Here is a 17,835-nt window from a genome sequence, read left to right on the forward strand (position 1 = left end):
CGGTAGCCGGTTTGTAGCATGCTAGCACGTAGCACACAGCGCACTGACTACACGAGATCCAGTATCAACCAGCCAGCTGCACACAGAACACAGACGTTTTCAACGTTTTGGCGCGGCTAGCAATCGGCATTGTTTCATCTGTCTCGAGAGTAAGTATTGGGTAAGGTCTATTAATTAGTATTTTACCGTTTCCGGAGTTCTGAAGGTTATTGTAGATTGTTGAAATATCCCTTCACTATAAACTTCAGAGAAATTACGAAAAACCGTAGGCGCAGCCGCTAACGTCAATGCCGTCATTGCACAACAAGGCCTGACACTGTGTGGTGACTCGGTATATTTCCGTGTTTTGAGACACATCAAGTTTGAATTGTTTCGATCAAAATGTTATAGAAACTTATCATGGTTATCAGATCAGGGAGATGTATTAATTATGGATGACTCTAGAAGAAGTTTAAACGTGGTACCAAAGGTGAGATACCAAAACAAAGTTGTAGAACTGGAATGCAAACTTGTACACAGCATTGCATTATTCTTAACGCTAACATGTTAGGAGGTAGACAGAAAGATCCGTCTGTCCGGAGGACTCTTTTGTATTTTGCCATTAACGCCGTCCTCCGTAGACAGACGGAAGGTTGTAGTACCCATTGCTGTGTGGATGTTCTTAACCACTGTCTCTGTGGAAAATTGGGTGAGGTAAAATTACCTCACCCTTCTCGATTGCGTCTAATTCACGGCCCTAGGTCGGCAAATTTAAGCTTGAATAGTTAAATCAACTATTCAAGAATAGACTACACTCACCAGATTAATGAATAATCCAATATTTCGGTCGAATTTTCAACGCAAAACACACATCAACCAGCCCGTCGCGTCGTCACGTTCAAACTGCAGAAACATACAGTATGAATCTATTAGCCAATCACATACGAGGTAGTTTCTACGTGTTTTTTTTTACTTAATAAAGTACCTCGCATGTGATTGGTTAACAGATTCAAAATGGCCACCTACAGCTAGCGAACGGCGATGTTGCGATATGGATAAAATTTCTGCATTATAACCGCGTTACTGTGAGTATTTCGATTGCAAAATGTGAGAAATTAACCCCAAATATTGCTGCATAATGTGTCATGTCATGTCAAACTTGTTTGAATATAAAAAAGCTGTCTGAAATTTGGTTTATCGTAACGTTTGATCTGTGCGCTACTGCCACACAGGAGCTGGCATCATTGACTTCGGTCTGTATACGGAGGGGATCCGTGAAGCCAGACGCAGTCTCCGCAGAACATTCCCCGACGGACAGATACAGACCGATCTTTCGGTCAAGTTAGGAGGGTACCCCCATCAGTACTAGTAGCCTGACCAGACCGCTGTGCGTTGCTTCACGACTGCGGCTGCGTGTAGTTAACCCATCAGGTCACAGGTGCTTTAACTAAAATTAAAGTTTGGCAAAACTCAACAAAACTAAAGAAACATTCATAATCTAATATTCATGTTAATCATGATATTCTCATTACAATTAGCATGATTAGATACTAGTATCTAGTCCATTACAAAAATCAGAACAAGGTTATCCTAGAGCTCTCACAGACGTGCAGACAGTGCACAGCAGAAAAGACATCTCTCACTGCAGTTCTCTCTTTCAATAATGGGCCAGATGCATAAAAGCTAGCAAATTGCTTGTGCTAGCCTTTTACTAAACTGCGAAACACAGCCCGAACGCCGAACGCAAAGCGTTCGGACTGTTTAGGGAAGGATTTTGAGTCACGGTAGAGGTTAGATTCGCGGGTAAATGCCAACTTAAGTACTTCAAATTTCTTCAATTTGAATACTTACAGATTTGGTCCAATTGTTGAGGATACTTGCCTTGGTACGTTTTGCTCCTCCAGTGGTCCGTTTCTGTAAATATTGGAGACTTTAAATGATCTAGTCAGGAGGAATCTGTGAGAATGACAACTGCTCCATTCGACGAATTTGAAGCCTGTGCGCATGCGCCTGTAAACCGGAGTGCAATGTATCCTTTTCACAAGGCCTTCTCGCTGTATTGCATTGCTTTCTGGGCGAATGAAAAAGCGATATCCCAGGTGAGCGCACAGTGTGAGAGCGAAAGGGCCTTGTCCAAAGGCGAAAAACATTGTGCCGTTCATGCATATTGATATCGCCAATGTGCTATGTGCCTTCGCAAAGGTTGTTTCAAAAAACGAAGGGAGGAACGGGGAGAACGAAGATGGAGTCGTAGAAAAACATCTTTTCAAGACCGTAGGATCAGTTTCAAAGTGTGCAAGTGAACAACAATGAATTAGATAAGAGACATATATAGAGTATAAAATTAAGCCTTTTTCTGGTGAAATATGTAACTTGTAGAGCCGCGAAAATTTTGGGTTGTCTTCGAACGTTCAGTGACAGCACTCTTTCAACTCAGGGGCGCTCCCACAGTATAACTGTGTACAAGGAGCGCCCTGGGGTTAGCCTTTTACTTGAATCCGTATTATGCATAAAAACAAGCAATTGCTTGCGAGCAAAAGCTTTTGCTAGCAAGCACAAGTATTTGCTTGCTGCCCGCAATCAGTTGCTTAGAAGTTAGAAACCAAGCGTTTGCTTAAAAACGTATGCATACAACATACCTTTTGCTTGTTCTTGCTAGCAGTTTCTTATGATTTTCCAAGCTCTGTAAAATGAGCTCTAACTTTTGCTTAACTGGGATGTTCCCTTTTAAGTTTCATTTTCATATTCATCAAAGAAAGACTAAACTTGTGCAGTTGTGGCATAAATCTACAAGAAATTACTCCTAAGTAGTGTAAGAAATTTGTTCAGATGTTAGTACGTAAAATGTGATGAAAACAGGTAGGATGTCTGACTTTGGAGGAGAGCAAGGACACCTCTCTCCACGTGCGACCTGGTAAATCCGGGCTACTAAGCAGTGATGGGAATCAGCCAGTACGTTTGTGTGTGTAGATGTGTGTGTGCGTCTGTGTGTGCATTTATGAGTGTGATTTCATAGCTCCTTTGCTATGTCAGGAAATGTTTCCGCACACACACGCCCTTTCAAATACATGCTGTCACACCTGCCTTTGTTCTTGTGTTTGCACAGGCATGACGTCCCTTTTGTTGAAAACGCAAGCAATTGCTTGTACGGGACAAGCAAAAGGTTATGTATATGGATTTAAGCTATTGCTTGAGTTAGACCTTTTGCTAGACGAGCTTGTGCTTTTGCTTGAAGCATTTTATTGCTTACAAGCAATTGCTTGTTTTATGCATTCGGCCCAATGTGCTGGTAACAATGCGACCAGCCCGAACTGTGTCCAAGGAGCGCCCCAGGGTTAGTGGTGATAAGCACAATCAGGGTATGCAATCATGACTTTCTCACTTTAAAAAATTGTAACTTCTAAAAGAATGCACCAACTGACTTAAAAATTCACATGCAGCATGCTAAGACATCAGTAATCACATGTGGTAAGACAATAGCTAATTTCTTCTCATTTACTGTTAATTATTAAAGATCAATTACCAAAAAGTCCCCCAAAACCCACGTAATGCATCAAAAAAAGCGTTTTACAACTTACGTAAAATCAAGATTTGAGGTCCATATTTTAAGTCTACCCCTATGTGTTTGGTATCAAATTAATGGATTTTTTCCTGGCATTGCTTGCATGCAATAAAAAACAGTGGTTTTTTCAGCTGGAGAAAGTTATAAGGTCTGAAGTCCCATCCTGGTAGGAGTGTAATGCTGGCTTATTTTTGTGACATTGTGACCTTTTAACCCATGCTGTACAGCTATACATGGAGAAACAGCTTATTTTTCTGCTTTTCCTGAAAGTACTGAAGACACACTACAATATGGTGCGCTGTTTGCCAATAAATGTTCAGCCAGTTTTGAGTTTTGAGCCATTTTCAAATGCTGAGTAAAATAAGTGCAGCCGTTTTTCAGTATTTTCAGTGAGGTATATCCTAATTTGACTACTTTAAAGAATCTTTTCCTCTTATTGAATATCCTTGTTTTTTTAACCATGAATTGTACATATGTAGAAATCTATTGTGTGAAAATTTGAGCAATAGGAACTTATTTTTTTATATTTTTACAACTTGCTGAGCATAAAAAAGTGCGATACACGCCCATGTTATACTGCATGAAGGTCATATGATAAGTGTTCAGTGTTCATATTTCAATGCTTGTTCAATTTCTAAAGATATCATAAGCAAAAACATAGTATTTTGGCTTAATATGTCATTGTTTGAGTGTCACAGCTTGGATATCAACTCAAGTCATCATAAATCTCACATTCATTCTTCTATCTGTGTTTACAAATATGAGAATTGATCCAAACACTGTGCGCACATTCAAGGTCAAACTGTACAGATAATTTTTTGATGAAAAATATCATATCTTCCAAAGTACCAGCCCTAATTTCATAAAAATTTGTAATAATGGCCACTATATGCCTGTTACATATTCCTGAAAGTTTTGCCTCTTCACTCTTTGGCAAAAGTGAAATATGATAAAATATGTAAAAGTGGTTTTATTTCAATTCAAAATAATGCCTACAAAATTGATCATCCATTTCAAGAAGTGAAAATATGAAATTTATTCATATTTTGTGATATGTCATGGCTATGTGCTGGTGGTGAATGAAAGGGATATTTATCAGGAATATCTAACAGCAATAGCAGATGAAAAAAACATTCTCCTTTTTTTTTAATGAATTTTTCCAATATATTAGTCATTTCAATGTAATTCGACACCCCTAATTTAAATGCTAATTTATGCGCAGTTAAATGCAAAATTTTCACTCTTTCTTTACATGAAATGAAAATTTGAACACTCTGCTACAACAAACAATAAAAAAAGCATTTTCACCAAGTTTTTTCATTTTTGCCCTGTTACACAATTGCATACCCTGATTGTGCTATTGACCTAGTGTGTACTGTGAGTTGGAGTAGCAAATCAAAATGTGGGGTACAGGAAGATGAAAAGGAACTCTTTCCACCTCCCTGCAAGATTTACTACTCTTAGAACAGCAAAACTTAGATAAACATTCTAGAAACATTTTAGCATAGACCGATAATTTCATAAATCTGCCTCTTGTTCGGTGGCCTCTTGTTAACTGCACAGTCAGCCCGGTCAGAATGGTCAGCTGACAGTATTTCCGACTATGCAGTTAATAAAAGGCCACCGTATATGAGGTAGATTTATTGGTCTAACTTTACCAGAGTACTTTATATCATGTATCACACAGATTAAAATAAGGAAAATAATGTATGCAGTGTGTTCATCATGGAAAAATAATGAGTTTTTAAGAGGACCTTACTTTGAATTCATTTTGATATGTGCACTAATGTACAATGAGAACAGAAATTCATGTTTATAACTTCAACTTCTTTCCTAAACTATACTGAATGAATTCTAGTATTTCATTTAAAATTTTGTGTTGAAATAGATACACAGCTTGTATTTCACTGAAATGTAAATATATTATAAGAGAAATTTGTGAAGTATTGTTAATACAAAACAATTCTTGAACAGTCAATATGAATATGCAAATGAGTGATGATGTCATCACCTGGTCCTCACAACTTGTAGTTTGAACATAAAATCTTTCATTTCCAGTTACTTTTTGTTTTAGTGCAATTATGCCATAGTCTCAAATTCTGATCCTTTGTCTGATCATTATTCTGAAGTAAGAGCTCTATTAGATTCACTTTTTAATTTTTATAGCAGGAGATTTGCTTTTTTTTTTGTCTTATCTTTTTACGAGGTCAGTGACAAATTGTGTGGTGATGACATCATCAGCTCACTCATTTGCATATTTTTCAACTGTTTCAGAATTTCATAACTTCATTATTTGATCAAATTGTCACTGTCATGCTTGTGAAATTTCACTCTTTCTTTCAGACTAACTTTTGTAAACTGGTCTGTAATTGCCCTATAAGCCCATAGAGTTTTGTCCAAGAAAGACATGTTCATACTGACAAGTCAACTATATTTACTATTCTGTTTGTCTGCTTGTACTCTGCTAAAACTCCAGGAAAGCAAGTTTGATTGTAACTTTGTGTGGAACTGTATTGTTGTTCATTGTGCAGTATATACTTGGCATGAATGATCTTGGTAAAATCCTGTAGAGTCTTGTTTCGGTCTTACAGCTTACAGAAATACCCCCTCCCCCTCCTTTTTGGATTGAATTTTTGCTAGTACCGTGCACTCCCGTTATGATGAACACGGTTGTAATGAAGGAAAAATTCAGGCCGCAACATTATTCAATTCAATTCAATTCAATTCGTTTATTCATCTCATTTTCGGATAAAACAGTATTGAATTTTACAATACAGAACAAAAAGATAATCATTTTCATATAACAGTGAAAAGGAAAAAAGATAACTTGAATAAAGCCAAAAAGGCCTTGTGAAGTAAGTTCCCTTACGAGTATGCACAAAATAATTGATTTTTAAGGTACAAAGTGTAGACATGGACAGAAAACCAACAAATACAACAAAACATAACATAACAAAGCAAAACAAAAACATTAGACAAATGATATGATAGATTGACTATGTGTGATTTGCTAGAAGGTATATTTTCAAAAATTTCTTAAATGAGGACAGACTATTGCGTGAACAAATATCTCTAGGAATCGAATACCAGATTAACGGAAATTGGTGACGTACGGAGTTTGAAACCAGATTTGTTTTTACTACCCCAGGGTGGTCCACGAGGGGTTTTAGCATGTCGCTGCAACATGCTAAAATTCTTGTGCAACATCCTAAAAAGCCAGCAACATGCTATGCAACATCCTTAAGAATTTGCAACAAGCTCAAAGTAAAAGTATTAAAAAATGTGCAAAACATGTGCATAACATAAGAAACATCAAACTACCAGGTACTTTAGATATTTGTGTGCAAAACACGAGAGAGAACATTGAATGTAAGCAGCACAAAGAGAGATAAGCAGCAAAATATTGCGTACTACGTACTCATCGTGTGCGCTCCGCGCATATTTAATTTCTGCAATATTCTCAGATTCTGAGCTTGCAACATGCTAAAATTTCAAGTTGTGGACCACCCTGTACCCACATATGAAATCTATTGCAATTTCGTGTATTGTATTTATGAATTTCGTTATTAGTGGAAAACATGTACATGAAATATTATGAGGTAACATATCTTTGAAATAATAAAATCCCAAAACAGCAGTATTATAAGTATACAAATCAAATATATTCAAAGTATTAAATTACATATTTATTACATATCTATGTATTACATATTTATTGTTATTTTGTCCGGTTATAATTTCGATATAACGAAAGAAAACTGCCTGTCCCCGTTATAACAGGAGTCCACTGTATAGGCATTATAGTACAGTAGTAGTAAAACTGACAGCATGGTCTTCATGATAGACCAACTATACCCTCACTTCTGATTAGGGTCTGATGTGAATTGAGATGTGAATTGAGCCCTCTTCAGCCATGAAGGTTTCTTGCATCTGACTCTGTTCTCTAAGCCAATTTTACTCTTTTCTTTGATATTTCAGGACTTTCCTTGTAGCTATCTAGCAAAGAACACACTCATCGCAATGGCACAGACGACCTCTCAGAAGCATAGAGACTTCGTGTCAGAACCCATGGGAGAAAAGCCAGTTACAGACTTGGCAGGGATAGGGGCTGTCATTGGTGGTCGTCTGACAGACAAAGGCTTTGACAAAGTGAGTATTTATTAGATTGTTTGTACAAAATTTTAAAGGGAAATATTTTATTGTTATTATGTTAGTGAAATAGCTATTTGCATAGTATTCCAAAACTTGACCACTGTCCATTTTCTGTATCTTCAGGAAAAACTCTCCAAGCACTTTAGGACACTTTTAGCTTTATTTGTGTGTGTGTGTGTGTGTGTGTGTGTGTGAGTGTGTGTATAGCTTGTTTATGGTTTAACAGTTATGTAGTTAAATATGGAACAGAAATTATTTCTATATTCATTAAGCAGAAGAATTATAGACATCCAATATTACACAGTGCCTCTGCTTATCAGCAAACCTGCCAGGGACAAACAAGTGCTGTACAGTAGTTTCATGGAAATTTATGACTACACCCCAGTTCAGATATGGCATTAAATGTGCCCCTGCAAGAAAAATAACATCAAGATTATATTGTTTGCATAGCAACAGCAGATCAGGAAAATTCAGGAAACATTAATCACTTTCATGCTTTCAAACCCACCAAATCATCAAATGAGTGACAGGGCTGGTGCTATTGTGTACATGGTTCTCTTACCGGTAATTTCTGTCAGTACTCTCCCGAAAGCTTTCCTCCACAACAACCTTTTCTTCAAAACTTCAAAATAATCACAAGTTTGAGAACAAAATGTTAACTTTCATCTTTTAAGATGTGTTGCCAATTTGGGGATCATTTATGAATTTAACAATTTAGAGACTTTGGATACAGTGCACTCCTGTAATCATAACAAACGTGGTACCGGGTAATATTAGAACTATTGTTACCATGAAGTAAAAAGTCAGGTCCTTAAATGATTAACATCATGAAATGGTGAAGCCTGAGTACACATATCTTTGGGACAAATTCCCCTTAGATTACCGGAGAACATACTTTGTAGTACGCTTCTTATATTTTTACACCTTTACTTTGACCTTTTTTAATGTCTTCAACAATAATAATTGTTCCATTAAAACATTTTACTTGATGAATTTTGCTATTTTTCATAGGCCTATGTTTTGCTGGGTCAGTTCCTGGTACTGAAGAAAGATGAGGACATGTTCCGAGACTGGTTGAAGGAAGAAGGAGGAGCAAACAGGAAACAAGCCTCGGACTGCTTCAATTGCTTGAAAGACTGGTGTGACAGTTACCTGTAAAACGTGACAAAGACCATTCACTGTGTCACAGACTGTCATCGTGGTCAGTGGAAGGAGGGAAGAGCCCAATATGCCTGTCTAGCTGTGATAAACATTCAAATGTGACTCGGTGTAGAAGCGTCTTTCATAGATTGCTTTGATCCTTCCCCCCCCCCCCCCCCAAAGAAAAAAGAAAAGAAAAGAGAGGAAGTATAGCACAAACATCCTGGCGATGTAGGTTTGTTGCTTAAAGGAATGCAGCTGACATCAACTGTAAACCTTCTTGATAGAAATGCAATGTTCCACTTATTCCTTAAAATGTTTTTAACCCTGAAAGATTCCCTCATGTTTAGAGATGTGAAAGTTCCCTCTTTGCACAGAAAAACTAGGACAATGCCAGTAATACAGATCTATGTATCCGTAATACATTTCACACAATTCTGGTACTTCAACAGCATATTTTACACAAATATTTGCATTTTGGATTGATGTTGGTGGATGAAATGTATTGTGTGATTGGCATTTAATAGTTATACTTATTTATTATGCCCCCCTCCCATCCTAAAAAGGGTACACAAGTGTTTCTCCCAAATGATATGGGATTTCAATTACATGTATTAGATGGATATATTTATGCACCACTGTGCAAGACTCATATCAGTCACATGACAATGACACATGACATGTGGGATGTTTATTTTTCTCGAATTTTGAAAGTCGAGTGCTATTTGCGAATTTAACAATGCATGAAGACATTAACTCAGATCCTGACATGAATGCAATGTGTACAATTCTCCATCCCTTCAAATACTTTGTGATCGCAAATTTAACCACTCACAGAAATGTATAGCAAGGCCCGATTCGCAAAAAAAGAATTAAAAAGAATAAAAAATAGATTCCCTAAATGTTTGCCCTCTACAGTCCATTTTCATTCTGTGACTCATTGTGATGTGGTAATCCAGACAAGAAGCTCCAACAGACAGCTCTACATGGGATTAGATTAGATTAGATTAGATTAGATTTTATTGACTCTTCCAACCCCATTCCGGGGTATGAGAGTACAACACACAAATACAAGATATGGTCATTACAATAACAAAGAATACATGTTTGCGATATATTACAATGATGTATATAAAATAGTCTATACCTACTAAACATATATACAGTGATATACAAATTGGCAAGCAAGGTTAACTACCGTAATCGTATGAACCATACGACCAAACAATCGTAACATACAACTACTATAGATCGAGTATCACTGGATGCTTAATTTTTCTACCACTACGAGTTACAATATTTTCTTTCTTGACTAAAGTACACTCCGCTTGTTCAGGCTTCTGCAAATTTGCAAAATATGACATGGATGAACACCAAAGATTCCATTGTTGAAGAAAGTAAGTCATAATAGTCACAGTCACAGGCATTTTATTTTAACTTCTCCTTCGCTGACTTCATGCTCATTACAAATACAGTATGTGTAAGTGTAAAAGAATATACATGTTGATGTACTTCTCTTGGGGCCGAGGAATTCATTGTATTCTCATTGTGGTGGCATCTTCATTCGTCTTTCCTAGAATTCCAAACAAGATATGGCTCATCACAGGAACCTATTCTCATTTGTTACCAAGTTGAATTTTTAGAAATGTACAAGTCTGTATTTTAACAGTTTCACATGTACAACGTACAATGTGTCATATTGTCGTAATATAATACACAACTGTACATATATTACAAAAGAGAATGTAACCAGGCCCAAGATTGTGTCTAAAAATAGTTCCATGAATGAAAAAAAAAAAGAAAAAAGGATGTGTGATAGCAACATGGGAAGCATAGTATGGTTGTTTTGATACTTCAAAATTAATTTGATGCACTATCAGCTTTCTTCAATATCAAACTGTGGCCTGGTAGTCCAGTTTTAATCTTTTAGATGTGGAATTATTGAATTATAATGTATGTACTGCTCATTTCTAGATAGAACGTAGGTATTTGGATTACATGTGTAAGTATAGCAAACTTAAATTGAATACTTGCACACAGTTTCATCACATTTTGTAATTGTAGCAGTGTCCTTAGCTGTTATGCACATGCACATCGTCGTACATGTATATGTGTAACCCTAACCAGGCCGGGCTTTTTGGGCTGTTCTGTAGCCAGGGGAGGGTTGATCCAACCCCCCCCCCCCCCCCCATTTCTCGACCGTTGCAATCGCCATGAAAATTGGCACATACATTATCTGTTGCGTAATCTGCCAAGCTATAAAAGAAAAGTTTGAATTTTTCACTTTTTATAAAAAATTATATTGGTTATACATGTATGCGTAAAATCATACATTTTGCTCTAACTCAGAAAATAAAGCTACTAGCATCCTAATTTTTGCCGATATTATTCTTTATAGTATTGCTAACAATGTACTTGAAAAAAACAAATCTGATATCAAAATTAATTTCTTATGTATTCTATTGTTTTATTAATTTCTTATGTATTTCTTTGTTTTTCTACCTTTGCTTTTTTTCCCCACAAAATTTATTACAGAACATATTTTAAGCATAATTTTGCTAAAATTAATTGATTTCAGCCATTGAAAGTGAAATTAATCGGATCTTTCTGAGTAAGGTGAGAAAACTCTATTTGCTTAGACCTTTATACACAAAAATATGTTTTTGAGCCATTTTTGGTCTGACAAGTTTGTATAAAAGGTCATACAGTGTCGTAACAGTATGCCCGATTTTCGCGAAAGTGGTGTCGTAAGATGTGCAAGACTTGAAATTAAAAAGTGGCACAGCGAGTGGCACAGTCAAAATAATTTGCGCGGCGGAATGGTTGTGGAAAATGTTGGGGGGGGGGGTTGATTCAAACCCCCTGGCCGTTATAGGGTTAAAGAACATTTAATGCAAACTGTATGTAGCTCCTTGGTTGTACATGTACTTTGCACTTTGCACCTATTGACAATGCATACATGTATACGTGTACATTGTAACTCTTGATTTTTTTTTTTTTTTTGATGAGATAACGGTGAATAAAATATAAAACTCGTTACAAATTCAGACTAAGCACATGATTTTGTGTAGTAATTTTGTGGTCCAATTAAATACAATGCTATCATAGTTGATGGCTTTCTAATTTGAAAAAAAAAAAAGGTTGATGTTAGAAGTACTAATCTTGTTAATTACACTGTACTAGACTCCTCAGCTGGAGATCTTATGTGGATACATTCCAAACCTCTGCTGTATAATTTTTAAAGGAGTAATTGATATTCTGTCCCCTTTTTTTTAACTGTCAAATGTGTGATAAAAAGCTGTATTGTGTGTATATCAAAATAATAATGTATTTTTCCCTAATGTACATCTAGGCTCCTACTGTATGACATGGGAAACAGCATATTTAAGGACACAGTACACAGTTTACATGTACACCATGTACGTGTAACGTGCACATCATGTTCTGAAATGCTGTAATGTTTGTGCTAAGTAATCACATGATTAATTTATGCTTTAGTGTATGAGGTACTGTTAGTATGTCTGTTCAAAGTGCATGATCAAAAATTTTATGTAAGATTTAATCCATTGATATGAAATTCATTAACCTGACTTTTCATTAAACAGTCTGAAGCAAGATTTATCAGTCATCAGGTGTGATAAGTGGTAGCAAAGGTAGAGGAGTCAGATGTAATGTTACAGTTTGAGCAGTGTTTTCAGATGATTATATTATGTATGTGTGTATGCGTATACATGTATATATATATATATATATATATATATATATATATATAATACTGTGTATGTATACTGTATATATATACTGTATATATATATATATATATATATATATATATATATATATATATTTTATATATATATATATATATATAGTGAAAACTTTGAGCAAAGAAAATGGGTTTTCGTCGGGATTCGAACCCGAGACCTTCGGCTTACCAGACCGGTGCTCTACCGACTGAGCTATTGAAAGCCCTAGTTCGGTGTTCGTCCCAAACCCTTAATTCTGTTTGCTCATGTGGTCAGAAGCTATAGTGTGTGTATGTGTGCCACACACACACACATTAACCTCACATAAACCCAAAGGATGTAAATCAACTTTGGAAGAAATGCGAGGGATCACCAAAGCGATGCAGCTTTTTATTTTTTGTAATATATATTGAAACAAAGAGAGGGAAAACTGACCAGAAACAAATAATAAATAGTGAAAACTTTTAGCAAAGAAAATGGGGTCTCTTTGCTCAAAGTTTTCACTATTTATTATTATTTGTTTCTGGTCAGTTTTCCCTTTGTTTCATATATATATATATATATATATATATATATATATATATATATATATATATATATTATATATATATATATATTATATATGTATATATATGTAATCCATTGCATGTGTTTGATTAACACATTGAACAGATAGAAAACATTGGAATCATTCAATACCTGCATAAATTTCTAATGAGTCATTGGCAGGACAGTCTTGGATGTTGAGGGTGTTCCAAAAAGAGTTGAAAGTTTGTAACATAAATAATTTAGTCACTAACTTTCAACTAATGCAATGAAATACCTGCAGCAATTTGCCATCAGCCCTGTGAAAATGCTGTTTAATTGGTTTTCCATTGGTTAGGTACAACGTAAAAGATGTTCATAATTAGATAACAATTTTGTTATTGTGGGAAAGAGAATGGCCTGCATGGTTTGGCATGTAAAGCAACAATTTAAGACACTAAGCTCAATTATTAATATACATTACTTCTGCGTTGGATTCTTAATGTGGATTTGTGAATATGGAAATGTCATCCTGATTACAATGTTATAACAGGGGTAACGTCAATGAAACAAGAAGGGAAAAAAAGATATATAGGACTACATCTGAAGACACATTCGAACTTGAACGCAAGAACTGGTCACAATAGTACAGTCATATTCAATTAACAGTATTTACAGCAGAATATTAATTAACAAGGACAAAAATTTCATGAAAACAAAGTTATGTAGCAAAGTTTGTAAAGACAGAAGCATTGACTAGTCCTTTATTAAATTTTGTTCTTAGAGAAAACATCTCCCCGTCCCTTTGTCCGTATCAACAAAATTATGGCCATAGTGATGTGGCAGAGATATTCTTGCAGTTTTTACAGCTTGAGTCTTGTAGTGACATAAAGACATGACATTGTGTAATGACAATGGATTGTGGCTCAGTTTTTGTTTTGTTTTGTTTTGTTTTGTTTTTTTGTTGTTTTTTTTTGGGGGGGTCTTTTTGTAATAATTATGTGCATTGTGTGTGGGGGGATAGGAGAGAAGTTTGAAAAATAAACCGCAGAGAATTACACATTTTCGTTCATGCGCCATTGTCAAGGGAGTATTCCCTAACACACATTGATTATTATGCTCACATTATTAGTTGACTCTTGGATAAAATCATTTCCTTCCGAAACCCTCTTTTCCATCAATGTTTTCCCTCAGGACCCATATAATTCACTTGTCCCTCCAAATACATTTCAGTGATTAGAATCAAGACAGGTGAACCGTATTGCACATAATCAGTTGAAGCACACAAGAAATTCATACCATTACCCAATCTTGTGTAAATATGAAAGTTGGGATCAATTTCAATTCGATTCCCAGATGCCCGAAACTGCTGAAATTCACGAAGAAGGCTGGAGTGCAGGGGCCTGTTGCATGAAACCTTTTTTACCTCAGAGAACCCAGGTTATCTTTCCACAAAGTTCTCTACCATTAAGCCAAAGTCTATAGCAGAATCATATTAACCTGATATTGTTTTCATGGTCTTATCAGGGTGGTTTTTTTTTTTTCAGGTATTGTCAAAAAAAATTTTTTTTTTTTAAATCAAATTAAAAATGGTCACAATTTTAGTGTGAAAAAAAACCCCAACATAATGTACAAAACTACTCACTAGTTCAGTTTGTATACATAAGGAAAGTAACTGTTGTCTTAGGTTATTTTAATGACACGTCCAGGACTCCATGCATGATTCTAGGACAGGTGTACCCGCTTGACAATTACCCCAGAACTTCCCTGACCTTTTTACCCTAAATCCTAATCCTCGATCCTGAACCTAATCCTAACCCTAACCCAAATTCTAACGCAAACCCTGATCCTTACTCTATAACCTTATCACTAACCAGTAAGCCGGGGGGTTGGGGGTACTAGTAATTGTCCTGATACGCCAGGCATCGATTCTCTTCCAAGTTCCACCGCCTTCGTCTCGGATGTGAGATCGGTGGATCCCACTTCCACGTTACCTACTTACCCGTCAACGAAGGGGGCGCACTCTATTGTCGCTGCTTCACTTTCCCCACTTATGCCTGGAGCACTGCCCTGTATGGTCTGGATCGGGGGGAAATTTCATGAAGCATTTTGTAAATTTGCTCTCTGCCAATCAGATGCAAGGATTTCAGATGCTTGTAACAGTTTGTCAGAAAAATATCCGACCAAAACGCTTCATGAAATGCCCCCCGGGAGTAACCAGATGACAAGTCCAATTGGTACTAGAAAAGCAGAAGCCTATATACACTTACACCTAAGAGGTGGAAATTGGAACCATCTCCTTTCTTACATGTACGTTCGGTTTCTTTTGTGTTTTTGTGGGGGGGCGGTTCTTTTGTGATTGTAATTTTGGTTTTGCATTGTCCTCATGTTATTTTGGGGATTTTTTTTTTTAGTCTTTTTGTGCGCTTAGAAACACCAGTATAAATATATAATCATATAAATGCAATTATTTTTACTATTATTGTTATTATTATCAATTATATTATCATTATTATCATTATTATTATTATTATTATTATCATCATCATCATCATCATCATCATTATCCTCATCATTACCGTATATCTTTATCATTTTTGTCTTGGTGGGTGATATCCAAGACAACTAAAAGAGCTGCCGTGAAGGGCGTTGACTTGCTCCTTGCCTGATACAGAACTTAATAATCTCATTATATACCTAGTGATACCAGTAGGCCTAATAGGCATGGGGGAGGGGGCAATAGAAATTACATAGGCTATACATACAAAACAAATTCTAATGTCAGCCACGGACTGTATCGTTGAAATAATGTCACAAAGCAATTGTTACATCACAAAGGAACTGTGACTGCTTCGTACAGTCACTTTGTTATAAACCAGGGAGGTGTTAGAAAAGGAGAGACAACTCCTGCTCTCCTTTTGAAGTCATGCGCGGCACCGCCAACTCAAGGTCAGTTTATTTGCATTGCACGACTGGACACTAACTTTTGGGAAGTTCTCTCTCTCTCTCCCTGGTGGCCTATTCGGGCCATGTACTAAAATATATATGAATTAAAAATTTTGGTGACCCAAAAAAGGAACGTGGTGCTGGTCCGAAGTGAAAGGAAATATATATATATGTATATATATATATATATATGTATATATATATATATATATATATATATATATATATATATATTTATATATTACAAAATCATTTCAAAGTTTTGGTGGCCGATCGGAACCACCGCTAATGTCGAGCCCTACCATAATACAGTATGTGATGTATGAGAATGATGCAGTATAGGTCAACCATGTGGTTGACCTATACTGCTGTCTAAATGCATCAGTCTGCAAGAATCTTCAGTCTATTGAAGGAGGCAGACTTAATCAGAAGAAGAAGAAGAAGAAAAACTGAATTCATAATTGCTGCGCAACTTTTAGCATCGTGTATACATGACTTTCCGCGGTATTGTCATTTTTGTTTCCTTTGTTTAGAGTTCCACAATCCATGCATGGTTGACCATGTGGTTGACCTATACTACTGTCTAATGCATCAGCTTTGGCATTGTCTTGTTACACTTGAATAGATGTAATGAAAATCAGGTTTTATGATCGGATGCATGCACGTGTAAATTTTATCCTGCAGATTCCATTGATCTGTAGTTATGTACCTTCGGATGAAAAAATATCTATTTTAGTGCGTCTGTCTAATAGAAGAAAGATGTAAAGATTGATTTATTAATTTAGGTCTTGTATATGAAACCATTAAAAAGATTTTCTTTCCTTTAAGCCAGTATGTTCATATTTTGTTTCACATCACGCCGACAATGCTATACCATAGCCTATATAAAGGAAGTTCAGTGGAAGTGCGGTGATCAACCTATATCTGAGAGTACAGACTGCTCATATAAATATTCTTTTAAAAAAGACGTATACGCGGTGGCGAGAAAGATTCGAAAGTATACCACAAATATATCATACACCGGCATAGCTCGCTTCCACATTCTTCCACAATAAGCCAGTTCGGAGTAAGTTTGCGCATGAGAGGAAAAGGGTCATTTTGTAATGAGTCGCAACAAGCCCGATGGTTTTTTAATTCAGTGAGATAAGCATGCAACTGCGAGTCTGCGATACAATGATTATTCATGTAGGAACCATCCCTGTAAATGGTGCTTGCCATATTATACTGATAGCATCACATCCACCTTGACGACAAAAATGGTATTTGGCAATATCAATTTAAAAAAAAAAACAGATGCACATTGATACATTCAATGCAAAATATGAAACGGACCATTCTCACATGGTTCACGCAGCTTCATTCTTTTATTTAGCATGGCTGATAAATTCCACAGATTGATACGTCTGGCAAGCCTGCGTATAGAATTATGATCAAGTCTGAAAACAAGTAAAGAGTCTGACCAACTGAGGGAGAGAGAGAGGGAGAGAGAGCCCAGAGAGAGAGAGAAAAGGAAGGTCAGGGTTGTATTACTGTGCACATGAGCTAACTCCGAACGTACAGATAATCAGCAAAATACAATAAGCGACAAGCGTCCATTTCAAATCGTACGAATTATTTTAACACAGTAGGCCTATGAACAAAATACAACCGAACTTCTACTTCTTTTTTTTTTTTTTTTTTTTTTTTGATTGAGACTACTCTAGACTGGACAGGGCAAGATAAATTGTTATTTTTCGTTTGTGGGCTTTTTTTATTTAGTTTCTGGAAAGTACGATGTATGAGGGC

General features: G+C 36.2%; 1 protein-coding gene across 1 annotated transcript; it reads left to right on the top strand.

Annotated features, from left to right (window-relative positions):
* The first annotated feature begins 36 nt into the window (after positions 1 to 36).
* LOC139743142 (barrier-to-autointegration factor-like) lies at positions 37 to 11,004 on the top strand. Its single transcript, XM_071653651.1, has 3 exons — positions 37 to 149; positions 7,520 to 7,690; positions 8,705 to 11,004. Exons 2-3 carry the CDS (start codon positions 7,562 to 7,564, stop codon positions 8,849 to 8,851), a joined length of 276 nt encoding a protein of 91 aa, XP_071509752.1. The 5' UTR covers positions 37 to 149; positions 7,520 to 7,561; the 3' UTR covers positions 8,852 to 11,004.
* The last annotated feature ends 6,831 nt before the right edge of the window (positions 11,005 to 17,835 follow it).

The sequence above is a fragment of the Diadema antillarum genome, unplaced genomic scaffold (genome assembly GCF_040938485.1).
Source record: "Diadema antillarum isolate AM-2024a unplaced genomic scaffold, OU_Dant_1.0 seq00001051_RagTag, whole genome shotgun sequence".
NCBI classification, from domain to species: domain Eukaryota; kingdom Metazoa; phylum Echinodermata; class Echinoidea; order Diadematoida; family Diadematidae; genus Diadema; species Diadema antillarum.

Bases quoted from the DNA above. Each gene is read 5' to 3' on its own strand.
- LOC139743142 (XM_071653651.1), top strand. From the start codon at position 7,562: ATGGCACAGACGACCTCTCAGAAGCATAGAGACTTCGTGTCAGAACCC. The intron at 7,691-8,704 runs GTGAGTATTTAT...TATTTTTCATAG, and splicing joins CAGACAAAGGCTTTGACAAA to GCCTATGTTTTGCTGGGTCA.